Source organism: Monopterus albus, unplaced genomic scaffold (genome assembly GCF_001952655.1).
Source record: "Monopterus albus unplaced genomic scaffold, M_albus_1.0 scaffold2.1, whole genome shotgun sequence".
NCBI classification, from domain to species: Eukaryota; Metazoa; Chordata; class Actinopteri; order Synbranchiformes; family Synbranchidae; genus Monopterus; species Monopterus albus.
The window spans coordinates 6,164,620-6,182,023 of record NW_018127882.1 but is presented as its reverse complement, the minus strand read 5'-3'; the positions used below and the strand labels follow the sequence as shown (position 1 = coordinate 6,182,023).

The 17,404-nt window shown below is 40.6% G+C and overlaps 4 protein-coding genes across 5 annotated transcripts in view; 1 reads left to right on the top strand and 3 right to left on the bottom strand.

Annotated features, from left to right (window-relative positions):
* Positions 1-860, bottom strand: part of dnajc4 (DnaJ (Hsp40) homolog, subfamily C, member 4) — a 7,717-nt gene extending 6,857 nt beyond the window's left edge. The window contains exons 1-2 of one of the 2 annotated variants that reach the window (XM_020594079.1): positions 769-860; positions 556-645 (exon numbers count right to left, since the gene is read on the bottom strand). The gene's annotated coding sequence lies outside the window, so the exon portion shown is untranslated. The remainder of the gene's footprint in view (positions 1-555; positions 646-768) is intronic. The other variant, XM_020594086.1, reaches the window with a different exon arrangement.
* Positions 861-920: 60 nt separating this feature from the next.
* nudt22 (nudix (nucleoside diphosphate linked moiety X)-type motif 22) lies at positions 921-7,371 on the top strand. Its single transcript, XM_020594051.1, has 7 exons — positions 921-1,225; positions 2,370-2,478; positions 2,742-3,423; positions 3,498-3,623; positions 6,056-6,153; positions 6,951-7,044; positions 7,234-7,371. The coding sequence occupies exons 2-7, from the start codon at positions 2,390-2,392 to the stop codon at positions 7,345-7,347; spliced, it is 1,203 nt and encodes a 400-aa protein (XP_020449707.1). The 5' UTR covers positions 921-1,225; positions 2,370-2,389; the 3' UTR covers positions 7,348-7,371.
* A 254-nt stretch (positions 7,372-7,625) lies between these two features.
* On the bottom strand, positions 7,626-12,528 carry LOC109956726 (heterogeneous nuclear ribonucleoprotein U-like protein 2). The gene is made up of 10 exons (XM_020594066.1): positions 11,780-12,528; positions 11,367-11,609; positions 11,120-11,232; positions 10,742-11,008; positions 9,976-10,098; positions 9,780-9,881; positions 8,881-9,049; positions 8,360-8,578; positions 8,228-8,277; positions 7,626-7,978 (listed from the first exon to the last, which is right to left on the bottom strand). The coding sequence occupies exons 2-10, from the start codon at positions 11,422-11,424 to the stop codon at positions 7,904-7,906; spliced, it is 1,176 nt and encodes a 391-aa protein (XP_020449722.1). The 5' UTR covers positions 11,425-11,609; positions 11,780-12,528; the 3' UTR covers positions 7,626-7,903.
* Positions 12,529-15,560: 3,032 nt separating this feature from the next.
* Positions 15,561-17,404, bottom strand: part of LOC109954856 (transmembrane protein 179) — a 3,254-nt gene continuing 1,410 nt past the window's right edge. Inside the window, exons 2-5 of the mRNA XM_020590491.1 lie at positions 17,182-17,358; positions 16,862-16,999; positions 16,264-16,342; positions 15,561-16,130 (exon numbers count right to left, since the gene is read on the bottom strand). Coding sequence (XP_020446147.1) covers positions 15,933-16,130; positions 16,264-16,342; positions 16,862-16,999; positions 17,182-17,358 — 592 coding nt within the window. The 3' untranslated portion in view covers positions 15,561-15,932. The remainder of the gene's footprint in view (positions 16,131-16,263; positions 16,343-16,861; positions 17,000-17,181; positions 17,359-17,404) is intronic.

The following is a 17,404-nucleotide window of genomic DNA, read 5'->3' as shown; positions in this document are numbered from 1 at the left end:
CCCTCCGTTTGGGAGACGACTGTTCTGCCCACTGAACCACAGTCATCTTATGACATGTGACCTGACTGAGGTCACGTGTTTTAAAGAGACTAACAGACACTAACCAGCCAAAAGCTCCAACTTGACCTAGAACCCCTCTTATTATCTGCTGAAGCAATAAATTCAGCTTTTCATTCCGACATCTATTGGTGGGGGCCTGCGCATGTTGACCCTGTGCAGTCTGAGTTTTATACATCTTGTATAAATGATGTCGCGACTTACTTTCGTTAGTTACATCTCCAGCGACATAATAATTGCTGGGTTTGTATATGAATCATTATATAAACCGAAAACAGCTGTCAAATTAAAAGTAGCCAGTGTTAATGGATTTAAGAACACATTGTTCTGCTACCCGAGCAGCAGAGCTAAGTTAATGCTAGCCGAAGTTAGCTTCAAGTGCCTGACAGCTGCTAGCTTCCTAATGATATATCTTAAAGATAAAAAAGAAACATGAACTCGTACTCCAAAATTAAAATACGTGTAATAACAACACAGGAAGGAAGAAATACAACCTACCAACAGAACTCGGTTTGATAACAATATGGCTGGATTGTGGGGCGGCTGCATCAAACTAGCTGGAGCTAAACAGGAAACGGCAGATTTGGCCTTCAAAATAAAGAGTAAATTTTATCATTAATTTTATTAACTTCTTACTAACACTAGCAAACATTTCAACTGCTGTTCTAGCCAACAAACATTTAAAATCACCAAACATTGCAAATAGCTCACCAGATAACAAGCCAAAATATAGCCTGACTTCCGTGAAAGTGCTATTGTAAAATCAAGAAATACACTTAAATTCCCCTTACAGCCTTTATTTAGACCGGAAATCGTGGTTGATTGCAGGCAGCTTGACAAAACACAAACACGCCCCTGCACACGTTTGTTTCCTCCGGATTTTAACCCTGAGGTTTCCGTATTCACCTCCAGAGGTGAAATACGGGACTTATGCAATGTCTTCAACCTTACCAGTATTTTCTTACACAAATATTTCAGACGTACAACTTTTGAAAATACACATGATCCCACTATTTACACGGCTGTCAGTAATATATTTCTGATTATATGAAACATACAGGACCAGCAGCTCGTACTGAGACACCGAGTGGCGACAATGAAAGCGTTTTACCATATGTCAAAGAAGAAGGCAGACGCTGCTCTTGTGCTGGTACTTCCGCATTGGCAGGTAAGATAACTACAGCGATTTCAAAGTTTATGTCTAAATTTGACAGAAATATGAGTTGGCCAGGCTGCTGTAGTAACATTACACGGTTTAAAAGACTGTGGGCAGTGTGGTTAATATGTTGATTTTCTCTTGATGATGATCCTCTGTCTGCGCTATATAAGTTGTCACCCTGATCAGTTCACAGTTGAAGTCGTACTCAAGTAATTTAGCTTTAAAAATAGCAATAGGAAAGCCTGCTGTTCACCAGCCTGCAAATGAAAAAAAGGTGTCGATCATTTGATTTTTGTGTCATGTTGCTCTTTCCACAGCACCAGTAGGTTGAAGTTCCCATTTTTTACAGCCTTCAAATACAGTAGCTGCATGATCTGCATAATGGAAAGGTAATGCAGGGACGGATCTAGAAAATTTTAGGTGGGGTGGCCAGGCTGGGGCACAGAGTCAGAGAGGGGTGGCACGTTTGAAAGACATGTAAAAAGTAAACTGAGCCTCTAGTTATATGAAACGATAAACCATACATTATTAATAATCCAATTGTTTGTGTTGTGTAAGAATTAGATATGCAGTGCTTTTTTCCAGGTGGGCAGTGTACAGGAGGTCTTAAACAGATAGTCCTACTAAACCTCCAAGCCAACGCTGGCTTGTGCATTTCTGTAGAAGATGCTCCAGTTAGGTAGATAAGGTGAAAACACCTGTGTGGGGGCTTTGTGTAATATGTGTAGGCTACATAAAAAAAGGCTAGATATACACTACTTTTTCCTGGAAACTGTCTTTTCATTATACTGCCCAACATCAGATATTCGTTTATTCAGTAAATGTTTTATTAAACTTTTGGGGATTTCTTTTTTACCACTGAAAACGTGCTGTTGAACAGAAACATAAAGATTTTAATGAATCGGACTGGTTTGGAAGAGTAGAACACAATGTATAATGCTTGTCTCACTTCAGCCTACACACACTCTGCCCAGAGGAAGTCTAGTTCCTGACCTGCTTCATTGAGCATATTGCGGCTTTAAACTGTTTACTGACTCTGCTTTTTGCATGTTCTCAGTGAAAAACATTTGATTAATATTTTCATGTGTGTAATTATCAAGTAAACATCCAGAAGTTACTTTACAAGACTGTGGTTTATCATTGGTGTCTTCAGTCACAGTATTGCAGTGAGAGATGATGGATCCTGAGGTGTCAGTGCTACTGCATTGTGCAGCCTGGAGGGGGCTGCTGGAGTCTCAAGTGCAGGTGGAGCTTTCTGAACGGTAGGAAGCAGGAGCGCAAATCTGAAATGGGTTTAAACCATAGACCTACATGCCTGAAAACCTTTGCTACATGTATTGTGGTTCAAACCTGCCATGATTTTGATCACTAAGTATGCTCCATGTATAGGACCTCACAGTAGGGCACTGCTTATAGATACTGTATATTAACCACATATTTTATAAAATTAGCTCACCATACAGTTGGCAATGTAGAAAATGTTAATGTAATAAGCAGAAAGTTGCTTTGTTTTCCCTGTCCTCAGATTTAACAGGCACACAGATCCACCTCTAGAGCGTCAAATCGAGGAGACGTGGACAGAGCGGGTGTCCAAGGAGCCATGGCTTTTCAACGGGGCCAAATTCAGACTGCATTCCTTCTGCTTGGCCTTCCCTAAATATCCCTCAACATCCGCTGTTTCTCCTGAACACCCACCCAGTATTCATTCATCACAGGTCCCCTCTGTGTACTGTGTAGAGGATCAAGGCAGCAGATTACACTGCAGGCAAAGACAAGAGGATTTATGTGACAGTAATCTTCTGTGTGATGCTGCTCAGAACAGAAATGTAGAGGATGTTATCCAACAGACACCTCCTACACTGGGACAGACTTCTTCCACTTGTGAGTGCAGGGCATCAACAGCTGAGCTGCCTTCACACTCTGACAGAAACACAGATGATCAGGAGACCAGGCCCCTCCTCACTCTGAGACTCGGCCTTACGTGCTATAAAGACTACCTGGGAACAAACTGGTCCTGTCGAGTTGAAGAGCTACGTCAGCGTGGAGAGGCAGAGTTCAGCGACCCTCTGGCACTGCTGTCTCAGCCACTGGGCGTGGGGGCTATCCTGTGTACAGATGATGGACAGGTGGTTTTGATTAGGCGGAGTCAGAGGGTGGCAGAGGCTGGGGGGCTCCTGGACATCCCCGGAGGTCACCCAGAGCCGAAGGTGAAGTAAACAAAGTAGATTAAATGTCACTAATATGCTTCATCTGCTGATCATATCATAAATGCTTTCCTTAGGTGGTGTGTGAGTGTCTGGGCCAGGCAGTGTGGGAGGAGCAGGTCAGTTTTGCTGTGATGCAGCAGAGGCCGGAGGCTGTCGTCTCTGAACTGTTCTCATCTGTGTGCACCGAGATCAGAGATGAGGTGGGTTTCTCTGCAGCTTCAAACTTGTTAATCCACCCTAGTTATAAGGATGAAAGTGGTGTGTGGAGTCTGTAAGGTGCATAAAGTAAAAGGGGGAACGAAGGACCAATGTCAATGTCATACCAAGTGGGTCTTGAGATGGTCTGGGTTTTCTAATTTGGTAGGCTACACACACCCTTTCTGTATGGCCTACCCTAATATCAGCATTGACTTTATTCCTCTGCGGTGCAGCTGAGAGCTTGGCTTAGCAAAATATAATTACGGAATGAAGAAAAAGCTGCATTTCTAATTTTTATTTACAGTGCCTTGCGAAAGTATTTGCAACCTTTTGCCACATTTCAGGCTTCAAACATAAAGATATAAAACTGTAATTTTTTGTGAAGAATCAACAACAAGTGGGACACAATCATGAAGTGGAACGAAATTTATTGGATATTTCAAACTTTTTTAACAAATAAAAAACTGAAAAATTGGGCGTGCAAAATTATTCAACCCCCTTAAGTTAATACGTTGTAGCGCCACCTTTTGCTGCGATTACAGCTGTAAATCGCTTGGGGTATGTCTCTATCAGTTTTGCACATCGAGAGACTGAAATTTTTGCCCATGCCTCCTTGCAAAACAGCTCGAGCTCAGTGAGGTTGGATGGAGAGCGTTTGTGAACAGCAGTTTTCCACAGATTCTCGATTGGATTCAGGTCTGGACTTTGACTTGGCCATTCTAACACCTGGATATGTTTATTTGTGAACCATTCCATTGTAGATTTTGCTTTATGTTTTGAATCATTGTCTTGTTGGAAGACAAATCTCCATCCCAGTCTCAGGTCTTTTGCAGACGCCATCAGGTTTCCTTCCAGAATGGTCCTGTATTTGGCTCCATCCATCTTCCCATCAATTTTAACCATCTTCCCTGTCCCTGCTGAAGAAAAGCAGGCCCAAACCATGATGCTGCCACCACCATGTTTGACAATGGGGATGGTGTGTTCAGGGTGATGAGCTGTGTTGCTTTTACGCCAAACATAACATTTTGCATTGTTGCCAAAAAGTTACCCTGAACACACCATCCCCACTGTCAAACATGGTGGTGGCAGCATCCTGGTTTGGGCCTGCTTTTCTTCAGCAGGGACAGGGAAGGTGGTTAAAATTGATGGGAAGATGGATGGAGCCAAATACAGGACCATTCTGGAAGGAAACCTGATGGAGTCTGCAAAAGACCTGAGACTGGGACGGAGATTTGTCTTCCAACAAGACAATGATCCAAAACATAAAGCAAAATCTACAATGGAATGGTTCACAAATAAACATATCCAGGTGTTAGAATGGCCAAGTCAAAGTCCAGACCTGAATCCAATCGAGAATCTGTGGAAAGAACTGAAAACTGCTGTTCACAAACGCTCTCTATCCAACCTCACTGAGCTCGAGCTGTTTTGCAAGGCGGAATGGGCAAAAATTTCAGTCTCTTGATGTGCAAAACTGATAGAGACATACCCCAAGTGACTTACAGCTGTAATCGCAGCAAAAGGTGGCGCTACAAAGTATTAACTTAAGGGGGCTGAATAATTTTGCACGGCCAATTTTTCAGTTTTTTATTTGTTAAAAACGTTTGAAATATCCAATAAATTTCGTTCTACTTCATGATTGTGTCCCACTTGTTGTTGATTCTTCACAAAAAATTACAGTTTTATATCTTTATGTTTGAAGCCTGAAATGTGGCAAAAGGTCGCAAAGTTCAAGGGGGCCGAATACTTTCGCAAGGCACTGTATGTAAAATAAAGGTGACTTTGTAAAATCACTTTTGTTTGACCAACAGTCAGAAACCCAAAGAGAGAATTTACAGTGATGTACAGTAGCAAAAAGCAACAAATCCTCACATTTAAGAAGATCATACTAGAAAATAGTGTTTTTATTTATAAATGACTTAACAAATGGTTGTGACCAAATTATTTCCTCATTACTTTGAACTGGCCAAACCATGCTGGTCATGGGTTTTGTCTCTGGGTGATAAACCTTGAAACCTGCACATAAAAGCTTTTGAAAAAGCATCAGTAAAACTACCAACTGAAAAATAACTGTTTTCGAAGATGATGACTGTTATTTGTAGAATATTAAGGAATTGGTAGGGCGCTAAAGATATTTTCAGGCTGAACACATGCTGGATTTATTGATCATCCTTGTGTTGGTATCTCACTGGACCCCAACGCTTGAATCAACCATTTCAACTCACATAACATATACAGTACCTCTGACATGATCCCTGCTATGCCTTGTATGCTGTTTAACTTTTTAGTTAATTTAATGAAAAGGTCAAAGAAAATTCACTTAACTTCCACTGTCATGAAAAGTTTAGTTAGCATTTGTTTGCCAAAGATACAGAACAAAAAGCCAAGATTTTAACTTCTCACTTCAGCATCCCGTCTTTCCACTGTCTGTCCTCAGGTGAATATTCCTCTGAGCTCTCTCAGGGAACCGATCCTACTGGGTGTTGCTCTGAATCACACCAGCGCTGGAAGACCAAGCGCAGAGTTCTATGTCAGGTACTTTCATTTTTAATCCCTGTAACATGCTGCAGTACTGTCTCCCCACACACATGTACACAGGCTGTATTAATCTGTCATGTTGTTTCGTCTTGATTCTGTTGTATCTATTTCTTTAGTTGGGGCTGAAAATCAGCCAGTTGCTTTTCTGTTCAACAATATTTGTCTGCATTGTACAGTGGCCCTAGTGTAAAACACTAACAGAATAGAAAATGCACTAATATTTCACAAATCATATTGATTAATTAGAGAAAACAAAAAAACATCTCAGAAAATGTAGCCATTCAGAAAAAACATTTTAGAAGTTCATGCTGGTGAACAAACATTGAATTGAGGTTGTGAGCAAATGCATTTATAGGTCTAATGTGAAAATGTCCCCAAACAGCACTAATGTTGTTGGAAAAGTGTCACATTTGCTTTTCTAAACAAAACCCACTGGTGACCAAGTCCTCGGGCTTTCCTGTGCCGTAAAAGAGTCTGGTTCGAACGAAGAAGGTCAAACTGTAAATATATCTATTTTAAAAATAAATGGCATGGCAATATTGGATTATTTGACCTGTGAAAGTGGGCTTAAATGAGAACCAATGGATCACTGCTGTTAGAAACACAGTTCACTATTCATTGGAACAGTGTACGAGTCAACATACATTTTAAATTTATTTAACCAGGTGAGGCTGATAACCAATTTTGCAAGGCTGACCCGACCAAGATAACAAATGGAGGAAAAAAAGTCTGCCAACTGATAAACGGAGATGCAATGTCCTATAACATACAGTTGGTTGTGTTTGTATCCTCAGTTGCTCACTGACATCTGATGAAGTCAGAAAGTTGTACTGGAAAGGAGGAGCAGAGGCCAGTGAGTCCACAGATATTGTCTTCCTCAGCAGAACTGTAAGTAATCTTTATTGACAGATGCATACATGTCTGCATTGTGCTTTTATTTGGCAGCTGCATTAGGAGGAAAGAACAGTTTATGGAACATGTAGATACACAAGTTGTATCTCAAATACCTAACCACACCATAAAAGTATTAAAATTGTCAAGTACTGAGACAGCATTTTGACTTCTGTGTTTTTGTAGGAAGTAAGACAGCTAAACAGAAGCAGCCCTCTCTGGTCAGAGCTGTGTCCTTCAGCTAAAGGAGCCGTGCTGCTTTATCAGACAGTGCTGATACCAGAAGATGGACTCAGATGATCAAATGAACACACAGAAAATCCTTTTCAGTAAAGTTCAGGGGTTTATTTCAGACACTCTGACCCATACTAGTGCTGAAACTGTAAAACTGTATTTTTCATCATTTGTACAATGTGCAATAAAAACAAAAGTTTGAAAATATTTTTAGATAAAAATCCTAAAAGTGGCATTGTTCTGGTGTTAAAATTAAGAAGATACTATAACACTGATTATCTTTGACTGGTTAAAGAAACAGAGTGCAACATATACCGACTTCTAGAGGCACACCTTTTTTTTTCTCAAATCAATAAAAATCACTAGACTTATCCTTGTCCCTGATGGACTAGTGGCTAGGATTCAGCACTCTTTTCGCTGCGGCCCGGGTTCAATTCAGGTGTTGCATCAGGAAGGACATCCGGCGTAAAACACATGCCAAATTTCAACATGCGAATCCTCAGTGTGACAATTTGCCATGGCGACCCCTGACGGGAACAGCCGGTGGTGACAGACAGACTAGACTTATCATCCTCGTAAACAGAGTTTGTGCAGCAGCTGTTTCTTCTTACTCCAGGATTTGTCACCAGTATCCCTCATAACTGCTGTAACCAAGTCCTCTGTAGTAGTGGCCCTGGTCCTGATGCACCATGTTCCACTGAAACGTACGCAACACAAAAGAACAATTGGTCTCATTCATAAACTGTTCTTAAGAACAACTCTGCTTGTAAAACCAACTTACGAAGTTTTCATAAAGATACCGGCATTCACCATTGTTGTTGTTCACCAATATTTGGGATTTGTTTTTAGGTAAGAAAAGAATTTACACACTTGAGCACACTTATGCATATTTGAGCACTGACGTGTTTGTGATTGGTTTATAGATTTCACAGCTCATAATACTCACATATCTTGGCTGTTGACTCCATGACTGCATGAGCCTTGCGTTGTTCCACCCTACACACACAAATGAAAATCAGATCAACTAACATAATACAACATCAAAGATGCCAAAACACTATCCAATATTTCTCCTGACCTGTCCACTGGGTCCTGTGTGAGGGTGGAGGTACTTCATGGCAGGGTCTTTTCTTGTAAAGTCGTGGTTTCCTCTTCTCTGGTTTGGGGATGGGTGGCAGCAGTCTGCGAGCCTCGTCTTTATACTCCTGCAGGAGCTCCTGCGCCTGTTCCTGAGACAGTTCAACGTACTGCAGGTCCTCCAGCAGGTCACTCTGCTGCTCTGGAAGACTGCAGCTCACTGGAGAGATGTATGGTAGATATAGTATGCATGTTATGTTCAACCTGCAGAGCTAACATTGCTCTCTGAGGAACTTTTTTAAGACCTATGATACCCTAGAGTTTCAGATTCATACTGATACATGTCTGCAAAATCACTAAATTACACATAATTACATAAATACCTAATTAAGTTAAGTCACAATTCTGTGTCTGTTAATAACGGTTAACCTGCGTCACTGCACTGGACTAAAGTGACACAGAGCTATCTTCTTATTAATCATTTAAATATTATACTTCCTAACAAATGTGCAGGAGACATACCTTGGAGTTTGAGGAGAGCGGTCTCAGGGATCCGCACCCAGTCATTCAACTGGTGCTGCGACAGTCGTCTTCTCCATTCATCTGCTGAGGGAAACACTACTACCACCTGCCGCCTGAAGCCTGCAAACAGCTGCAGCTTGTATCGACGAGCAGAGAAGAGGATGTTGCACTGGAAATGAGGATGTTGATTGTATCGATTACTAATAACATCCCCATGCTACTGACCACAGGTTTCTGACTTGACATTTTGTTCCCTTACAGAAGTCGTGATGTAAATTATGTAATGACTAACAGCAGTGATTACTCTTATTAGAATCAATGTTCTTTAAGCAGTTAATATCAAAGCATGAACCAAATACAGTTGCACAAGGACTTGTATTAAATAATCAAAACATTCTCTAGCAGCACCAAACTGGGACAGTTTACAGTATGTAAATTCATTATAGCTAAAATTATTAGCTATTTATTCTGATAATAATGACAATAATAATACATTTGCTAATAAGAAATTTATTGATTGACAATGGAATTACTGGCAACAGTTTTGATTATCAGTTATTTAAAATAATTTTTAGACAAAAATCCAGTGCCGTCTTCTCAAATGTCAATATTTTCTGGCTCTCTTTATCTTTTATAATAGTAAACTGAATATCTTTTGGTTTTGGACCGTTGGTCGCAAACCAAGCTATTTAAATTTGTTGACTTGGGCTCTGTGCAATTGTAATGAACTTTTGTCACTATTCTGTGACATTTCATGGACCAATTAATTGATTAACAGGGCAAATAATGGGTAGATTAATCAATAATGTGAAAAAGCATTATTTGCAATTCTAGAATACGAGTTAATTTTCCTGACACTTGAGTGATAAACTAGCATGCTTTCAGAAGTGGAGAGTTACCTGGTCAAGGATGTAGTTGCCAGGTGTCTGAGCAGCCATCTTGATTAAATCAGTTAGACACTGACAGGCCTGCTGCAGCCTGCTGTCGCTCTGTCCGCCACTCTATACACACAATATATGTTTGGATGAGTTGGTTAGAATCTGATCATCATCTTTGAATGTGAACAGAAACAGTGTGATGGGACATCTGACTGACAATCATACAGGCGAGCAGCTCCTCTGTTCCCAGCAGTCTGTACTGTTTATCTGGATGTTGCTTCATGTGAGTCCTGGCCCAGTGGCTCTTCCCAGAACCAGGAAGACCCACCATCAGCAGCACCTGAAGGGAGGGAGACAAAGATCAGATCCAACAAGTATGCAGGCTAAAATGCATTTCTGATAAATGGAGAGATTAGTGCACTTTTGTTTCGGCTTGAGTTGAGTTTTTCTGCCTTGCTGAAAAATGCGGCTAACGATGAATTCAAAGGCAACAATGTAGAATTTCTAAATGCTATGTTGTTTTTGCACTGGTGCTGGACTATATGTCAGATCTTCTTGTCAAGTCTACATACATATTTACTCCTAAAATGTCTCTTTAAATAGCTACTATAGAGTGACACAAAAACTCCACTGCAAAATGCTTTTTGTGTAACAATTACTCCTGATCTACTTACAGTAATTTCTGGTGTTGCCTGTGTTAATACCCTCTGTCTGACATTGCAAAAGGGTTTTCACAACATCTCTGGCTAAACACCTCATTATTCTGAAATGAAAATATGTTTCACCAACTAAATTTGAAAGTTGGATCAAGGAAGAACTGAACTGTGAAATTCAGATACCCTACTAAGAGCTGTCCAAAACTTCTGCCTGATGCCAAGAGTAGCTGAGTTCGCCTTCCCTTTGTTTATACAGTACTGATCTTTTATGTTCAGTGGGTAGATCCGAGCGGGTGAGAATATAGAATCCCAGCTACTGTCTCTCACCTCACACTGTGCTCTGCAAAAAGGGGTCTGTGTGGCACGCACCCTCTGCCCAACAGGGAGTGCTGCCAGCGGTGTAAACCCTGGAGGGCAGGGGTACCAGGGGGGAGCTGTGGGGTCCAGGAGGAATCTGACCGAACAGCTCTTACAGAGGATGTGAGGGAACAGAGGACGATTCTCCAGCACTGAGGCGCCCAGAGAAAAGGCCACACCAATGAAACGGCCATTCTTATGGAAAGAGAGCTGAGCGGCACCATCTGTGGAGAAAGACTGTGGGTGTGCAGGTGTAAATGTAACACACACACGGTTGAAATGAGAGAAAACTCACTCTATAACTGGATCCCAAAGAGAACAGAAATCCAGGAGAAAAGTATAACTCACAGTGTAACAGCCAATGATATCACCCTCTGAGAATGGTTCTCCAAACTCATCTTCTTTTCCACCTGACACTTTTTTACCACTCCAGTCATAAGCAAAAGAAAGATCATCCTCACCTGGTGTGAGACAAGTTAAAAACCAGCAGGAACATAAGCATGTTATCATAAAAAAGAACAGAATGTGCCTCTGTTCAAATAACTTGTCCTGGGAAAAACGAATAAATAAACGTAACAATGGACCTCATCCTTACCTAGCAGCAGAGAGGTGCCAGCCAAAGACCAGCCTACTCTCAGACCATAGGGCTCCATGACCTCTTGGTCCTCCAGCTGTGTAGTCAACAACTTTCTCTCCAGCCTCACCTCAAAGCCCACCCTGCCCTGAAGCACCCCATGGGTGAGCCTGCAACCTGACCACAGTGAGGGGAATCGAGCCCAGAACCGCGGATGCCCACAGGCTCCATCAGGACCCACCTCAAAGTGCAGGTGACTGCCATCTGTGCCAGGAACAAAGAGACCTAAAGCTTCAAAGTGCTTTTGTTATAATTTTGCATTTTTTTTTTTTTTTAAAAGAAACTACATCTTCTGAGACAGGTTTTGTTGCCAAAAAAATACTGATAAAATATTTATGTTCCAACAGCTGTGAGTGTTATCCAAAAAGACTTACATGGATCTAATCTGACTTTATCTTCATCTTCCTCCTCTGCCTCCTCTCTGTCCAGTGACAGCTGTAGTGATTTGGCTCTTGTTGAGGAGAGAGACACATAGCTGCTTCATAACACCTTTCATTACAGACTTGAAATAATCCCTTAGGGACATGTCAAGGTTCACATTAAGGACAATTTTCAAACCAGGTTCTTTTAAAATGTTGTTTCCCATCATAAATATTCAGAAAGGTCCATCTGGTCTACCTTTGTTCTTCAGCTCTACAACATATAGAGCTAATAGATATACGGTATGTAAAGTCAATAATTCCTAATAGGAAGTCAGCGATTTACAAGTGATTTCTAGGTTTTCTCATAGCTTCATCCTCACATCTATACCTACACCCACTCAGGTCTATATCATTAAACCCATTAAAAACACCAGGATGTTTTTGGCTTTCGTGGTGGCTGGTGCCATGTTGTCATTAAATGGAAGCACGTCTCTCACCTGAAATTCAGAGACCGGATCATGTAGGTACTGAATGATATGAAGCTAGAGAAACTAAGACACTCCACTAATGACTAGAAATCCTTCACACAATATGGAAATCCATTCTAAAGTTTATAAATCACTGACAGGGGCACCTAATGTTGAAGAGGGCCCCAATTTATTTAGTTGATTTTTCTATTTATCTGCCCAAAAAAATAAACAAAACTGTACATGAGGGTCAAAGTAGCAGTGCTAAAATGCTAAATTGCTCCAAACTACAGTCAGCTTGCATTACCTTTTGTATCGCATCTCATCTTTAAATAGTGCTGTTACACCAATGTCGGGCTCAGTCTGTGTGGCGGTGTCTGTGTGCTCTCTGGTACAGTCTGGTTTACATGGCGTAGCAACACCCACTTCTGTCGGTGGTGAGGAGAACACAGAGCGGACCTCCGCTGTCTCAGTCGGCGCTGAAGCTATCGTTAAACTGTCCTTTTGTAAATTTACTTCTACTTCTACTTCTCCGTCTTTTCCACGTTGGCCCGTCTCTAACGCAGACCACAGCCTGTCGACCAGCTCAGCCTTCAGTCCTCTCGTGTCCAACCCAGCTTCTTTAAGTCTTAACCGCAACTCGGCCACTTTTAACTTTTTAATGTCTGTTAGCTTCATTGTTGCCGTGTTAGTATAAATATATGTGCATTTTCAAGTTATAACTTCTTTAATTTAAAACCCAGGTCAAAGTAACCTGAAGGAAAATAACAGGGAGTGTTTCCTCAAAACAGTTTAATATGGTCCCCGGTTTATGATTGGGTCTTCACTTCTTCTTCGCTGTATTTTTGGCAGATTAGACACTCCCAGGATCGCTGCTGCCCCAAACGATCACAAATGTTACTACACTCGGTGTTGACATGCGATCATGATCCTTGACCATCTTTTCTTTACAACTACATCACTTTTAGGAACTTGTGATAGAAGTCGTTTACCTTTTTCTGTAACACTTTATAGACTAACTGAACGATCGATTAAAAGAAGAATTAACAGATCAACCGATTTTGCCTTTTACTCTGGGAATGGGTGATGGCCATTTTCCACTTTTATGACATTTTATACAAAAAACAACTAATTGAAAGAATAGGCAGCAGGTTAATGGATAGTGAGAATATTTCTTATTTGTAGCCATGTTTTAGATATCAAAGAAGAACTTACTAGTCAGTACAGATGTATAGATGTACTTGGTTTGGTGAGTGTAAATTAAGACAACAATTGTAATGGAAAGCTTTTTATTCAACAAACAAGATAAATGCAATGAATGTGAACAAGCACAAGCCGGTTCAGGAAGTAAAATGCAAGACTCATGTCAGTTATCATACAAAAACACTGCATGTTACACTTCAGTTCAAGTGACAAAACTGTCTCGTCTCGCTTCAGATTTTTTGCTCCACTGTCTGTGTATCATTACAACCATTCTGAGTCAGTGATAGGAAAAACGATTAGAAACAACTTTGGGTCATTTCTTTTAAAACATACAAATCTCTCTCAGTATCACAGATCCTTAAAATTTTACCACCTGACAATACTTTGCAAACTCTAGATGGATCACTGGAAAAGATTTGACGGCTTCATTAACACCCTGAGAGTGGCTGTGTCCACACAAACAGCATCATATAAAAATCATCACAAGCAGAGAAGGTCAACACTGACATTTTTTTTTTTACCCTAAACACAAAAGAAGATTTGGGTCATGCTCACACAGTGAGCCTGTTTCACAGACTCTGTGGCTTAGTCATTCTCTCACCATGCGGTTCACAATAAAAGCATCTCAATATATCTGAATTTTACACTCAACAGTCAGTAATAAAAAATAGTATTCTTCCTGCTAAGAACGCAACTATGCAGATATCAGACTCCAGCAGAAATTTAAACAACCATGTACATTAAATATAATCAGAACAAACTTCAGGAAGAGCACCATCTGGAAGCTTGTGGCATTGTCAGTGATGTGAGTAAACAGTAATGCATCAATTCACAAAATTACAGTCAAACGGAATGGATACATGATCACTTCACACTGTTATTAGATCGCTAAATACATCTGTTAACTATCCAGATCTGTCTTTCGTCCAAATCAAGATTTCAGAATTGCCTCTCATGCAGTACCATTATATTGAAGTCACAGAGGTAACCTCAGTTTTACTAAAAAATAAATTCCTGCAAAGCTTTGAAAAACTGAGAAACTTTCTTAAAATACAGTATTGTTCTGAAGACACTTCAATAATCCTTTAAGTCGCTCCTAATCATAGATGAAAAAATATTCAACCTACTGATAGATAGAAAACTCTGTTTCTTAAAATGTACCTAGAAATTACATGGCGTTGCTTATTCTGCAAGTCATACACCAAAATTAGCATTTTATTGTCAGTTATATGTCTTTGATAATGCATTAATCAATTTTAAAGTTTATTCAAAATACTGCATTAATATTTTTCCTCATCATAGAAAACAAGAAGCCATTTACTGCTGCATGCATATACAATAAATAATGTTGGCAGAATGGAATGGGCAGAACAGGAAAGCAGGAAAAACAGGAAACCTCCTGTAATTCCAACATTATTTCAGGATAAACAGCCTGAAGTATCTTATTTTGAAATCAGACACACACACGGTGTATAGATAATTTTAAATTATTGTACAGTATTAATGATAGCATTGGATTTTATTTAGATTTAACTGCCAGTGATGGAGGCTTCGCAGTGGTGTAATTTATTGTGCAGCAGACTAAATATTTTCATTCAGATGATAAGAAGAGCTGTACATGATTTTGGGAATGGACTTTTTGAGTTTTTTAAATATTTGTGAGTCATATGTAATAAATACTAAAGAGGCTAAGTTGTAGTCACTGTGAGGTGATGACAGTGCTGTGTAATGTAAGTGATGGCGTGTCTCCTGAAAACAAAACAGTCTGTAGTAGCATAATTAATCTGACTGATATTAGATTTCTCAGTCCAATACAGACATTGTCACTTCAGCTGACTACAGATTATCCATTATTCATAGTTTGACAAAAGCATTTCAGATAAGGATCCTTTAAATTTGGTCATCAAAAAGTTGTAAACTATTTTAGATTTTTCAGTTGAAAAATAAACTTTTCAGTGCTCTCTGGAGGCCAGACTATATAATGGAGATGCTGTTTCTAAACTAGAAATGTAACAGATGGGTGACCTGTCCATGGTGTACCCTGCCTCTCGCCCAGTGTCGGCTGGGATTGGCTTCATGCCCCCCCCCCCCGGCCCCCCCCAAGGTAAAACAGATTACTTCATGCCCCCCCCCCGTGACCCTCTACAGGATAAGCAGTATAGATAATAGATGTTTCTAAATTACATCAAAAACTTCTTTGGCATTTGCCTATACTGCAACCTCTTAGTTACTTACTGGCTGATATACTGTATAGGATTGATCTGTCAGGCTGTATCATACAAGATAATAAATTTTACCAAAACAACCAGATTAAATAGTATGTCCTAAACTATTATTCCCACATTCTACATGCAGTATTAAAGATTGTAGCATTAAGAACTGTGGTGTAGACACTATCAGCACTGATAAGGGTAAAACAAACCAAAAAATCCCATAAAACTTAAGGTATACTATGGAGTTCAGCATAATACCTTATATCACTACATTATTCACTTTTAGACTAAAATGGTGGGTGTAGCTGAAGGATGTGGAGGTGAAAGGGAGCCGCTGTCAGACTGACTGTATCCCAGCAACAGTTCCTTCTCACGAGGAAGACAAGGCCCACTGATGTGCTGGCTATGGGAGTGGTACAGCCGCAGGAAGGCCAGGATGGACTGAGCCAGCCACAGGGCAGTCACACACCACAGAGAGGCCTGAGGACACAGGGTATCATTAACTATGCATGTCACAGTAATACAATGAGAACTTTCTGGTGCATGCCAGTGTGTCTGAAATTTTTCTGCCATTCAAATAGATCTGCTCAGCTCAAGTTTGGAGCACTCCTACCTGTGCCAGACTGAGCTCTGTGTAGAAGGAGGAGGTGTCCACGTCCAGGTAAAGTGGAACAGACTCAGACTCTGCACAGCTGAACAAAAACAAACATAAAGAGATGAGGAATGATCCCAAATCGCACTCACATAATGCACACACACATATCAGCCTAATTCAAAATTTTGTTTTCCCACTTTGCAGTGTCCTGGAACAACAAGTGTGAAGATGTATTTCTTTTATCCTACTGGTATTGGACAATAATGATTTGACAACATGATACTGGTATCAGGAACTTTAGTAACTCAATCAAAATTCTACATATCACACTGATTTAATTTAAGGATGATTTTAGAGCTGCAATCAATCAATTAGTCAACTGGGAATTTTTTATTTTCTGACAAATTATTTACCAATCGACCAACTAATTAGTCTAGAAAATAAACGAAAGATTAATCAATGATAAAAGTAAATGTTAGCTGCAGCCATGCATGGTTTATTTATTGTTTACATACAACACAACCTCTCATATAAACCCAATTTTAAAAGGGGCATTCTGACCATATCACTCCCACAACATGCACAGTATGACGAAGCGTAGTATGAGACTACTTGCCTATAGGGCCGTGTGTTATCATCCGTCACGGTGTCACACCAGGAGGCCAGTCCCAGAGACAAGATAACACTGGCCCCTCCGGACAGGAAGAACACACACATACTCAGCAGCACTGTCAAGAACGACGAGAACAGGGTGCTAAGCAGAAACACACATTACAGACATTATTAGACATACTTGGGACACACACACACGCACCAACAGCCAAACAGTATGTTTTGCAAATGTAGGCTGACTGTTATAAAATAAACTGCCAGTTGTTTTAATAACTGAATAAACATTTTTGTGTGTGTCTTGTTTATGTTGTGTTAGTAATTCACTCGTCATGTCGTCCATGCAGATAAAACAGGCTCCTCCAGCCCTGCGCAGCACCGTACAGCACCGTGAAAATACCGACAAATGTGGCGAACTGGCAGCTTGCCAGTGGGCCCCAGTGCTGCACAACCAGGTGAGAGGCGTCTCCCGGCTGTCCTGTCAGCTCGGGCCGGTTCTCTGTGCTCCAGTAGCCGGTGGAGAAGAGTGCGCAGCGGACTTTAAAAGCGG

Bases quoted from the DNA above. Each gene is read 5' to 3' on its own strand.
- nudt22 (XM_020594051.1), top strand. From the start codon at position 2,390: ATGATGGATCCTGAGGTGTCAGTGCTACTGCATTGTGCAGCCTGGAGG. The intron at 3,624-6,055 runs GTGGGTTTCTCT...GTCTGTCCTCAG, and splicing joins GCACCGAGATCAGAGATGAG to GTGAATATTCCTCTGAGCTC. The intron at 7,045-7,233 runs GTAAGTAATCTT...GTGTTTTTGTAG, and splicing joins TTGTCTTCCTCAGCAGAACT to GAAGTAAGACAGCTAAACAG.
- LOC109956726 (XM_020594066.1), bottom strand. From the start codon at position 11,424: ATGGAGCCCTATGGTCTGAGAGTAGGCTGGTCTTTGGCTGGCACCTCT. The intron at 11,233-11,366 runs GTAAGGATGAGG...GTCTCACACCAG, and splicing joins TGGCACCTCTCTGCTGCTAG to GTGAGGATGATCTTTCTTTT. The intron at 8,278-8,359 runs GTCAGGAGAAAT...TTGTGTGTGTAG, and splicing joins ACACAGGACCCAGTGGACAG to GGTGGAACAACGCAAGGCTC.